The 11,861-nt window shown below is 32.9% G+C and overlaps 3 protein-coding genes and 1 non-coding gene across 4 annotated transcripts; 1 reads left to right on the top strand and 3 right to left on the bottom strand.

The window, feature by feature from the left end:
* Window positions 1-4,328: 4,328 nt before the first annotated feature.
* LOC106446170 (serine/threonine-protein kinase STY13) lies at window positions 4,329-6,471 on the top strand. The gene is made up of 6 exons (XM_013887861.3): window positions 4,329-4,940; window positions 5,035-5,167; window positions 5,249-5,444; window positions 5,521-5,645; window positions 5,730-5,888; window positions 6,009-6,471. The coding sequence occupies exons 1-6, from the start codon at window positions 4,819-4,821 to the stop codon at window positions 6,321-6,323; spliced, it is 1,050 nt and encodes a 349-aa protein (XP_013743315.2). The 5' UTR covers window positions 4,329-4,818; the 3' UTR covers window positions 6,324-6,471.
* Window positions 6,472-6,503: 32 nt separating this feature from the next.
* LOC106448337 (F-box/LRR-repeat protein At3g62440-like) lies at window positions 6,504-8,434 on the bottom strand. The gene is made up of 4 exons (XM_048778129.1): window positions 7,712-8,434; window positions 7,260-7,672; window positions 7,033-7,170; window positions 6,504-6,941 (listed from the first exon to the last, which is right to left on the bottom strand). Exons 1-4 carry the CDS (start codon window positions 8,004-8,006, stop codon window positions 6,726-6,728), a joined length of 1,062 nt encoding a protein of 353 aa, XP_048634086.1. The 5' UTR covers window positions 8,007-8,434; the 3' UTR covers window positions 6,504-6,725.
* TRNAD-GUC lies at window positions 8,272-8,343 on the bottom strand. Its single transcript has one exon. It is a non-coding gene; the product is annotated as a tRNA-Asp (tRNA).
* Window positions 8,435-8,611: 177 nt separating the features above from the next.
* On the bottom strand, window positions 8,612-10,843 carry LOC125607931 (bromodomain testis-specific protein-like). The gene is made up of 7 exons (XM_048777479.1): window positions 10,714-10,843; window positions 9,791-10,047; window positions 9,609-9,689; window positions 9,452-9,541; window positions 9,277-9,335; window positions 9,021-9,174; window positions 8,612-8,927 (listed from the first exon to the last, which is right to left on the bottom strand). The coding sequence occupies exons 2-7, from the start codon at window positions 10,043-10,045 to the stop codon at window positions 8,856-8,858; spliced, it is 711 nt and encodes a 236-aa protein (XP_048633436.1). The 5' UTR covers window positions 10,046-10,047; window positions 10,714-10,843; the 3' UTR covers window positions 8,612-8,855.
* Between the last annotated feature and the right edge of the window lie 1,018 nt (window positions 10,844-11,861).

The raw sequence follows: 11,861 nt of genomic DNA on the forward strand, positions 1-11,861 counted from the left end.
AAACTTGAAAAGTCAAATCATCTGAAACATAACGTGTTATATATTATGTACAATATTTATTCAAAATTTTTTTAGGTGTCTACATGTACGTTTTTTATATATAAGTATATATATATATATATATGTGCATATTGCAGAAAGCCTAACCATTGTCCCACATGACATAGTACATACTGTATATAATATTTAAGGAAAAAATGATGTATGTATATATGTATGTTTTGTTATATGTTAGACACAACCATATGTATATTTGTCTAAATGTACATTTGTTATATATCAATGTTATTGTCGATGCATGAGCAATGTAACTTTTCTTATTCTGTATTCAAAACTATTATTTCTTCTATCTTGGCTCAAACATAAATATGTTTAGCTACTAACTATAGCATATATTATTGTTAATTAGGAAAATATATAATAACCTATAAATAGTGAAAATTGACTTCCTGGCCAAACAAAATATAACACATAAACTTTATGGTGCATTTCATACTACCTATTGTGAATGAGACTAAACATAATATATTAAAAGGTATACATGTTTTTCGTCACTTTTATTATTTAAAATAAACATGCTAACAATATTTGTATTGATCATATATTCACTTTTACATTAGCTCCTCATTTTTTTTTTCATAATTCACAATCCTTTCTTGAACGTTATATAATAATTTTATGTCGTAGTAGATTTACATATGTTCTCTTTTATAGGGAAAACATTTTCTATGTCTACAAAATGTTTGATTGTTCGAAGTCCTTTTAATTCAATTTTAAATTTAAGATAGGCACAGAAATGCATGTCTTAGATGTACCCAAATAGTTATTTACAAAACTTAATTTTTATATTGTAACCATTAAATCTGTGATTTGTTTTAAAATTATGTAATAAAAATATTTATGTAATTTTATGCATTAGATTAATGTAATATATATATCATAATTACTCGAGAATCAAGTGAATATAATTGTTTAGAGAAACAATATCATTTCTAATATAATATGTATTAATTGTGAAAATGAATATTAAGAACTTACCAAAAAGTTATAGTAATTGACTTTATACCTAACAATCTTATATATACATTAATATTGGATTCAATTATTAATGAATTGATTTACGATTCTAATGAAATTACTTACATTTGTGTATTTATGCTTTAAATTAAGATATTAATTTACATACTGAATAAGTGAATAGAGAAAATTACTCTAAATAAATAGATTGTGTATCCTAATCCCATAATGGTTTATAAACAAAAGTCCGCTTCTATTTAATTGTAAGTATTGGGCTTTCATCCATCAATTTAAAACATGTATGTGTTTGTATATATATATATATATATATATATATATATATATATATATATATATATATTAATTATTATTTTGAAATGGTGATTCTTTGGTTTAGTAACAACCGAACAAAAAATTATATCATTAGTTTTGTTTTGTTAATTAACAATGTGCTTTACATTTTTTTTACCTAGTATACATATAAAACTCTTACACTGCATGAGAATTAGAAGTTAAATTCCATGTAGTACATCAAAATATAAAGATCATGTTCTAATATCAGAACTAGGAAATTGTAAACTGAGTGATGAAATTTTAAAATCATGACTTGAAGACAAAATTTTAAATTAAAAATGGGATGCATAAAACTGTAGAGGTAAATCCGAATTATAGGATTACATAATCATGATATAGTGTTAAATTACAAACTTTTGATATGATACAAAATTTTAATTTTGTTTTAAAATTACATCGTTGCAAAATCATTATTTGTACTATTGTTAAAATCTTAAATACTACCAAAATTTTATCTTTATGATTTTTATCTTATATTTGTTTATATGTTCTTTTCTTCCAAGTTGATTTTTCAAATCCTTCTAATTAAATATAATTTGACTGAAAACATAATAATTTATACTAAATTAAGAATATACTAGATTCTGACCCGCACATACGTGCCGGTAACCTTTTATTTTATAATATATAGTTTCCATATTATATTTTGTCTTTAATCATTTTTATATAATGTATTATTGTGATTTCCAAAATAAATAAATTGATAATATATATTTGTATATATAAAAATTTAACATATGTTACTAATTTTTTTTGTATCAAAATATTACATAATTTACAAATTTTTATCCTTTTAAACGGAATGATATTTTAATATATTTTAAATAATGAATGATATTTTATTTATTTATTTAAAAAATAATTTTTTTAAATATTTTAATTCACCAATTTAGTTAACTTTCATTTTAATTCATTTATTACTTCTATTTTAATATAATATCGACTATAATTATAAAATTTATAAAAATAATATATACATTTTATTTATTTTGTTTTATAAAAGTTATTTTAACTAATATTAATTTTAATATTATATTATTATTAATTACGAAATTAATCAATGCATTTATTAAAGAACTTTTTAAAACGTTTTATTAGATTTTTCTAAATATATTTTTTATAAGAAAAAATAAAATAAAACATTACAGTTAAAATTTATTTATTATTATTTAGATACTTTAGGAATTTTATATATTTAATAAATTAATGTAAATAATCAAATAGATGTACTTGATTATGTGGACCTAGTATGACTATTTTATAGTAGATAAAAATGGTACTTCTCTTTTAATAGAGAAATATTAAATAATGAATGATATTTTATCTATTTATTTAAATAAAGTAACTTGTTAAAAATATGTTAATTTACCAATTTAATTAAATTTTCATTTTGATTCATTTATTACTTCTATTTTAATATAATATTAGATTTTGATCTGCGCTTTCAAATTGCGGAATAAATTGTTGGACATTAAGTTTTTTTTTTGTCAAATATAATTAACAATTGAATTTAAATAATTAATTTGTAAAGTTTATAAGTTAGAATTTTTGTACTTTGGTGAGGTATAATAGATATTAAGTCTCTCTAGAGTTAATAATGACTTGTAAAATAAGTTATAATATTTACAAGTACAACACTTCACCCGTTATTATTTAGATGCTTTAAATTTTATTCTGAATTTATTTTGATTTATATATATAGTTGCAAAATCATAACTTACATTATTTGTAATCTTATAACCTAAATATTTTATGGATGACCTTGTGTTCACAACGTGATTAAATTCAGAAGTATATAGTTGGAAATTGTTATTTACATTTTTGAAAAATCTGCTTAGTACGTTGCAGATGGATATATAAGGGATATATATACAATTGTTGATGAACTGGGAATCCCAACAGAACTTCTCCCTATATGCTTGCTACCTACGGTTTCCCCTAACCAGAAAGCTGATTATGAACCTCTGATTGATGGAGTTCGATCTCGAATGATTATTTGGTCGACAAAACTCTGTTCTTTGTTGGCTTCTTTCAATTAGTCCAGTCCGTGATTGTAAACAGTATAAACTTCCGAAGCTATGCATTTTGTCTTCCTAAAAAGTGTTTCGAGAAAACAGAAAGTCTTTGCACAGCCTTCTTGTGTTCTGGTTCTCCAAACCCAAAAGTTAAGGAGGAATAGGACTCTTACACAAAATTGCTCAAGCGTTCTCCTTAAAACTGATATGGCGTCGTGTCTCGAATGAGCAATCTCTTTGGATAGAATGGACAGTACATGTCATCTTGTTAAGCTAGCTCAGCCTTTGGGTTGAGTTCTTAATCACCTATGGCTTTAATTGGGTCTAATCCGAATACGACATCCGACCCCAACGTGTACTATCTACGCGATAATGGAGTCCAATTTTGATAGAGGCCTAACTTGATCTCATTTCACCATCTTCCAACATGATAGAAAAACAAAAAAGGTGAAATAAGATATATCGTCATTTGTTTAGTTGTTACAATTATATGATCTCCTTTGTAAAGTACCAAAGGACAGACTGATCTTTAAATTTTATATAAGTAAAAATTTAAAAAGGGTCCACATTTCTCACCCCACCGACGATTTTTATTTCTCTTTTTGGACCACCATCTTTTATTACACGCACAAATCTTTTGTCCTTTTGTCAATCAATCAAAGAGTGTTGTTGGGTTGTTGAAGAAAAACTAATAAAAGACTTTGTTTTGTTTCTTTCTTTAAAAAGAGAAAGACTTGTTTCACTGCTCTGACGGTCTAGGAAACTTCCATTTTTTTTGTATTAATTTGACTTTTTCCCGGTTTAAGATTTGTGCAAGTCCGGTTCGTTGGATCAATTTCGGTGATTTAGTTCGGTTTATGCTTCTGTAAATCATGCCGACCAACAAAAAAAAAAGACAGAACAAAATATGGAGAGAGACAGAGAAAAAGATATGAGATTTCTTGTCACTTTACTTGCACATAAAAAGCGAACATCTTTCGATCATTCAATCTTCTTGTCCTAAACTTATTGAAATCCAAAAAGAAAACAAATGTTTTATAAATTCATATAAATCTCAAACTCCAACATAAAAAAAAAAGTAAGGACTATTAATCATCAAGTTTTGACCACTTCTCTCCATCTGGGTTTCATCTTCAGTTCCCATTTTGTCAACTCAAGTTCAGCCCCAAAGAGAGAGAGAGAGAGCGATCTTTCTTTTTGTCTTTGCTATTCACAAAATTGAGATTATTGTTTCTTTCTCAAGTCTTTTTTTTTTGTTTTTGATTACATTTATGGACGTCTCTTGATTTCTCTTTACAGCCCCTCTTTCTAAAAGCCATTTTGTTTCTTTCTGATTGTACCAAGAATGATTGATCATCAAAAGGGTTTTGATTTGACAGGTTTCTTCTAACTATAAAAAAAAAGACCATCAAAATCTTAAAAACTTTTTGAAATGGGATCTGGAACTGGGTTTTACTCAGATCAACTAGATCCTAAATGGGTCGTTGATCCTCAACATCTCTTTGTTGGTCCCAAGATTGGTGAAGGATCTCATGCCAAAATCTATGAAGGAAAGTAAGTTCATTATCTACTTTTTGACTTCAGTTAATATTGTTTCCCTCTTTTCATTGGAGTTTGTTCTTCTTGAACTTTGGTTTTCTTGTTTTAGGTATAAAAACAAAACAGTTGCTATAAAGATTATTAAAAAGGGAGAATCTCCTGAAGAGATTGCCAAAAGAGATAGCAGATTTGCGAGAGAGGTCTCTATGTTGTCTAAAGTTCAACACAAGAATTTAGTCAAGGTTCAGCATCTTTCTTGCTAAATGAGTTTGGTTAGAGTTAGAGACAACACTACAAACGTTCTGATTATTTTTTGTGTGTAGTTCATTGGAGCTTGCAAAGAACCAATCATGGTTATAGTCACCGAGCTTTTACTCGGTGGTACATTGCGTAAATACCTTGTGAGTTTGCGTCCAGGGCGTTTGGACATACGTTTAGCTGTTGGGTTTGCTCTTGACATTGCTCGAGCAATGGAATGTTTACACTCTCATGGAATCATTCATCGTGACCTCAAACCAGGTAACATTTAAAAACCAATAACCACACTTTCAAGACTTCATAAATAAAAAAACTTATTAATCATTTTGGAGTGCAGAGAACTTGATCTTGACCTCAGATTACAAGACTGTTAAACTAGCGGATTTCGGTTTAGCTAGGGAAGAGTCACTAACCGAGATGATGACTGCAGAAACTGGTACTTATCGTTGGATGGCTCCTGAGGTACTAACTCATATGCATTACGATCAAATCATTTATTTGGTTCTAGAAATTTGCTTAATCCCAAATTATGGTTTAATTAAACAGCTTTATAGCACGGTCACGTTGAGGCAAGGTGAGAAAAAACACTATAACCACAAGGTAGATGCGTACAGCTTCGCCATTGTCTTGTGGGAGCTTATCCACAACAAGTTACCTTTCGAAGGCATGTCAAATCTCCAAGCTGCTTACGCTGCTGCATTCAAGGTTGGTTCTTGATTTGGAAACCTTTTCATTCTTGATTCTCAAACCTTTTATATTACCGGTGAAACTGGTTGTGTGCTTTAACCAGATTGTTTGTTTTTGTTTTTACATTTTTCCGGTTAGAACGTGAGGCCTAGTGCAGATGACTTACCGGAGGATTTAGCAATGATAGTAACATCTTGCTGGAAAGAAGATCCAAACGACAGACCAAACTTCACAGAGATTATTCAACTTCTCTTACGTTACCTCTCCACAATCTCAGCACCGGATCTTGTTCCTCCCTCAATGAAACGTGTTTTCTCATCAGAAAACACCGTGCTGCCACCAGAATCGCCTGGAACTTGCTCACTGATGGCTGTTAGAGACGGAGATCAGATTACTACAGACACAAACTCGCCTGAGAAGGAAGGTAGAGGAAGCTTCTTTTTCTGCTGCTAATTTTAGATGATTGTGATTGGTTTATTGGTTAATAAAAGGGAATTGAGAGGAAGTGGTTTAAAAAATGTAATGAATAATAAATGTATTTAATTTGGTGAAAGATTTACAGCTTAGAGTTATTGTTATAAATTTGTTGAAATTATGTATAGTTTGGTCATGTTTTTCAATTACTACCAGATATGAAGAAACAAAACAAACAAGGTCTTCTTATGTCAACAATACTTAGGACTAAATTGTATCCTAATGACAAATCCTAGCTGAACCAACATACATCATGTATCCAACAACTTCCAAACATACTTAACCAAAAGTAGAAAACATTAGATTTTGCTAGTCCTAGTAACTAACTATCTGGAAAAAACTCGACCTGGATTTTGCACTTGGACGAAGCTCTTGGAATCATTAGTAGCTCGGCCATGATTTGCACTTTTGCAGCTTTGCTTCACTAGATGTCTCCTGAGCACAAACCTCCACCAGCTCAAGGCGTGGCAACTTTCCCAAGAAATGATTCGTTTGTTCAAGCTCGTTGACAGAACCATAGTACTCGTTTATCTTCAGGACCTCCACCGGACAAGACAATAGGCAAGAATACTCTGAATAATCATAGTGCACGGAACCCTTAAAACAAAATAAAAGAAAGATTCACAATTACAATTTGGATTCAAGATTTACAAATAGCAAATAGCTTTAGGGGGTTATATATATATACCTCGATGATGAGAGTCTTTAGATTTGGAAATTTCTTTATCACATTTGTTAGAGAAAACCAACATCGTTCAGAAAGGCCAAGAGATAACTGAGACACCATTACAAACATTGGGATTGATTCATTCAAGACATCAAACATCTGAAACATTAAAAATTAAAAAAAAAAAAGAATCATAAATTAATTGCAACTTCAAGATTATAATCAAAAGAGAGATGGGAACAGTTAACCTCCACAGCTTCACTGGTTAAGCTCAAAATCGCAACGTTTTTTAAACCATTAATAAGAGTCATGGGATTGAAAGTAGTTGCATGGTAAGGCCTCCAGACACCTTCCTCATCAACCCAAAGGTTGAGATTAGCTTCAACAAGGGAGTTGAGATTAACAATTAGATACTCCTTGGGAACATAGTCAGAATACTCCAAGTAGGTTAGAGCAGGAGTATGGAAGCTAACGTAATCAAACTCATGGGTAAGACACCGAGAATCAACTCTAATGTTCTCCTCGTCAGTTTCATCATAAGAAAACCACTCCCTACGTCGAATAGTAAGTCTCTTAAGGGTCGTACTAGACACGGTGGAGCACCATTTCCCAAACATGTAGTCTCCGTCACGTGTTGAACCGTGGTGTTTTGGTTCTTGAACTTATTGAGTGGAGTTCAAGAACCAAAACACCACGGTTCAACACGTGACGTAGACAACGGTTGATAAGGTCTTCGCACCGAGCGACATGTTAAATTTGAGAGAGAATGTCCTGACGCGAGAGCTGACAGGTAGAGCCAATACTCCATCCGCAAAATCCTTGAAACGTCCTCCTGCTGCACGTGTAAGTGAGCCACTGAAGTGAAGGTTTGGTATGATGATGAAGAGAGTACGCCACCGTTTTGAGAGAAGAGTAGCGAAAGCAGCTTCCTTTGCGGAGAGAAAGGAACCAATGTGGTGAAGAATCTCATCTGGTAGATCACTGATTCTATCCATACTTTTTTTTTTGTTAAATCCAAGAGAAACCCTTAAAGAAGAAAAAGAAAAGAAACTGAATTCTAGACTCTAAATCAGCGAGAGTAACTAAAATGGGAGACTTGCAGAAATAGTGGTAGACGGTGACGAAGAATGATTAGGTGAATCGATTTACATTAGTACACCGAATTTTCCGTCTTTGAAGCGAACTTTGAGCAATGGTGGAGCAATCTTCAAAAAACCCTCAAATGCATCGCAGAGATATGTCTTGATAATAAAAATAGTGCGCCGTTGCCGGGTATCGAACCCGGGTCACCCGCGTGACAGGCGGGAATACTTACCACTATACTACAACGACTTTGTTGTTAATGATAACAGTTGTACTAAATATATCAGGGTCGCAATCCCAGCAGGTGGTTTCGTGTTTGTAATGATTGGTTATGACTCGGATGCTTTACAGATTATCCAGAAGACATTGCAACTTTGATATTATTTGAGAGCATTTGTGACTGTAGTTAGCTTATGACTTCTTTGAAAATCCTATAGGCTAACTCACCTCCGCTTCTTATGGCACTTAAATGTTGGGATCTTCAACATGTTAAAAACAGATACTAAATAACAAAAACTCCGATGAATCAAAACTTCATTTCGCAGATTCTTTGTTCAAAGCAGACGAGTTTTTTTAAAGAAAAAGCTCTGCACTGTAACCACAACCGGTCGGATCTTCTTTCTATTTAAAACGCTAAAAAAACCCTAAGCTGATAAAACCTTGAGTGCTAAGTTTGTTTCTCCTTGTCAGTTCCTAACATACTCACAACTTCGGGACAAGGGATAAAAGAGTAATGTGATATGTACCTCTACTACTACTACCTAGCTTGCTAGTTTCCTTGCACTTTTCACCGCGGCCACATAGAAATGCAACCTCCAAAGCATTACGTTATCCTGAAACAAAAATGTTTTCAAAGTTTTGTTATAATCATATAATTGAACCATTGGACGAAGAAGTCTACGTTAATTTTTTTTCTGATGACTTACTTCCTCCTCCAAGTTGACAGTGACCTCATCAGAGAATGCTTTCCCCGAAGCTGCACGGTGGTCTTTTATGATTTCAGCAATGCGTTTTAGATTTCCTCCAGGAAGCTCCTTGATTGATCTCTGAAGATCTCGCTTCTCGTCCCGGCTCATAGGTCTGCCAATATGAGTTAACAGACAACAAATAAGCAAACAATGGAAAAAGATTGTCAAGGATGAGAGTGAGAGAGAGAGAAAGGTAAGATACTGCATTATATACCTGCATGAAGTGGCCACATTGTCAAGGAGTTTCTCGGCTTGCTGCTGCATGTTGTTCAGCTAGCAAAGCAAAGAGAAAAAGATAAATTTTGTGCTTCAGACAAGATATGGATGTAGTAGATATGTTACACGAGCTAGATATGTTACAGAAGAAGGAAAGGTAGTTAGAGCATTACGCTGGTAAGTACATCATCCGTATGTTTCTTCACTATTTCCTTGAAAAGACGAGGATCAGACTTCATGAGTAATTGTATATCATCCTCCACCTAAGGGAACAAAAAGGACTTCATAAACACCTATCGGGAGAAGAATGAAAGAACCGTATCATCTCACCTCTTCATTGGTTACTGAGATTGATGGTTTTTTGTTACTCAGTTGAGACATTAGGAGCATGCTGCGAGCACGCGACTGCATCTGCAAAAACAAATTCTAAAATATTAATCGCCTCTCCTCTGAAATATAAAGCGAAGCATCAACAACACCAAATGTGATATTTTTGGAACAGTTCAGTGTACCTCATCAACTCCTGGAATGAGATCTGTCACGCACTGCCTTAACAAGGCTTTCAACTTCTCTCGTTTTAGACTTGAGATCCCAGCTCCTATAATTTCAGTAGAAGGCTTCTTAGTGTCACCATCTTCATGATGGGGGATCCTCTCTTCTTGAGACAAGAGCTCTGCTACTTGATCTCTGTAGCAACCCAAAAAGTTTGGCCCAGTTGTGCTGCTATCCGTTGAAGGAGGAGCTTCTTCCGCTGCTCTTTTGGTCATAGCTGTGGACAACAAACATCTCAAAGTCTCAGACAAAAAAGGCACATGTAGCAAAAAGAAACTCATCTTGTTAACATTTGACAGCGGCGCAACTGAAATTCCTAGTGATGTCTACCCTGAAAGTCTAAATGAGTGTAGAGAGTTTTTTTATGAGAAGCTAACATTTTTGCAGGTTTAGGATCTATGGACATGGTTTTGAAAGATGAGAATGTCTTTGAACTAACTTGTTATACTAAACCTACATTGTTCTTGTGTATGGATCAAAACATAAACACACAAATCTTGCCTAAAACCCAATAAGTCATCAGCTGAATAGTTTACTGATCCTGAGATCAACTGCATAATTAGTTCATTGCCTAAGAAGATCAAAAGCAAAAGATATATCAAATTGTTGAACTTGGGGATGGACTTAAGCACCATGAAAGAACATGCAACTTCATACCCAAACTGACACTTCACATCCGTCAAATTTCACAAGCAAAACAAACTCTATATCACAATCCACCTCCAAACAACATAGAATACATTTATCGATTCGAGCATCGCAATCGCTACATAACGAGACTAGATAAAAGCGATTTCCAAATCGCCATTGACGAATATAGCGAGGTCTTTTTTGTTACGGATGCTGAGACGAAAGATAAAAAGAAAGCGAGAAGGAGACTCACTGAGTGTTAAATCGGAGAGAGGAGTCGCCGGAGATTGGAATCGGAGAGGAGCGATAGCCACAGGAGAAAAGAGGAAGCGAACCTTTTTACAGTTAAAAGAGTGCAAAAATGTTAGAAAAAGGGAAATCAAAATACGAATTATTATTTTCTGATTTGTTATTTGTTTCCACTCATTGGGAAAGGCTCTCTCTTCTCTCTCTCGTCCATGGTCTCTTCTGGAGCGGGATGGACTGCCTGACGTTGTGTTGTTCACGAATAAAACTGCGTGGCGTTTTTGCGGTGGAGATTGTCTTTACTTACACGTGGTGCCTCCAAAATAAGCTACGTGACAGCGTGACTACGTCTCTTTAGGCCTAAGAGCAAGAGCATTAGAGGTTCAAGAGGGAGGTTCACATGTTTTACGAGAAAAAAAAAATATTAAAAAAAGCAAAAGTGATGAACTCACTCCTTCTCACCTCTTCTGCATGATACCCTCTCTCCTAAAGTTCATCACTGTAGTGCGGGCCCCACGACACGTGGCGGCCCGCAATTGGTCAATTTTTTTTTTTTTTTTTTTTTTTAAAAAATCAAAATAAAAAAAATAAAAACTTTAATAATAAAAAATTAAGAAGGTGAACCCCAAAGGGGGGGGTTCACTGATGCTCATGCTCTAACGTCTCTGTACATTACATGTTTACTGTTTTTTATTTGTCACAAGGTTCGTGGTACAGTTACAACAGTACATGTTACATGTTAGCATTCGGCGTTCCCTTTCTTTGTTTTTTGGGAACTTTATTATTCCGTTACTATGATTGATTCTGTTTAAGTTTATTTCAAATTTCGTTTAGTTTGGATACTACTTTTTTTATCGCGTTAAACCAAACAAAAATTATTCCAGTTTGGCTAATTCCGTTTTTCGATTTTATTATGGGTATTGAAAAACAAAACTATTCAATTTTTGTTTTCTTTTGGTTTTGTAAAGTTCTGGTAACTTAAATAATTTGGATTAAATTTGATTAGTACGATCAGTTTAGTTTGAAAATTTTAATAATAATTTAAAATAAATGGGTATGGTTTGATTATTAAAAACTTAAAATAGTAATATACAAATTACCACATTTATTAACTAAGGTGGCGATTGGTTTTCCCGCTACCACCCGCAAACGCAG

The sequence above is a fragment of the Brassica napus genome, chromosome A4, assembly GCF_020379485.1.
Source record: "Brassica napus cultivar Da-Ae chromosome A4, Da-Ae, whole genome shotgun sequence".
Taxonomy (NCBI): domain Eukaryota; kingdom Viridiplantae; phylum Streptophyta; class Magnoliopsida; order Brassicales; family Brassicaceae; genus Brassica; species Brassica napus.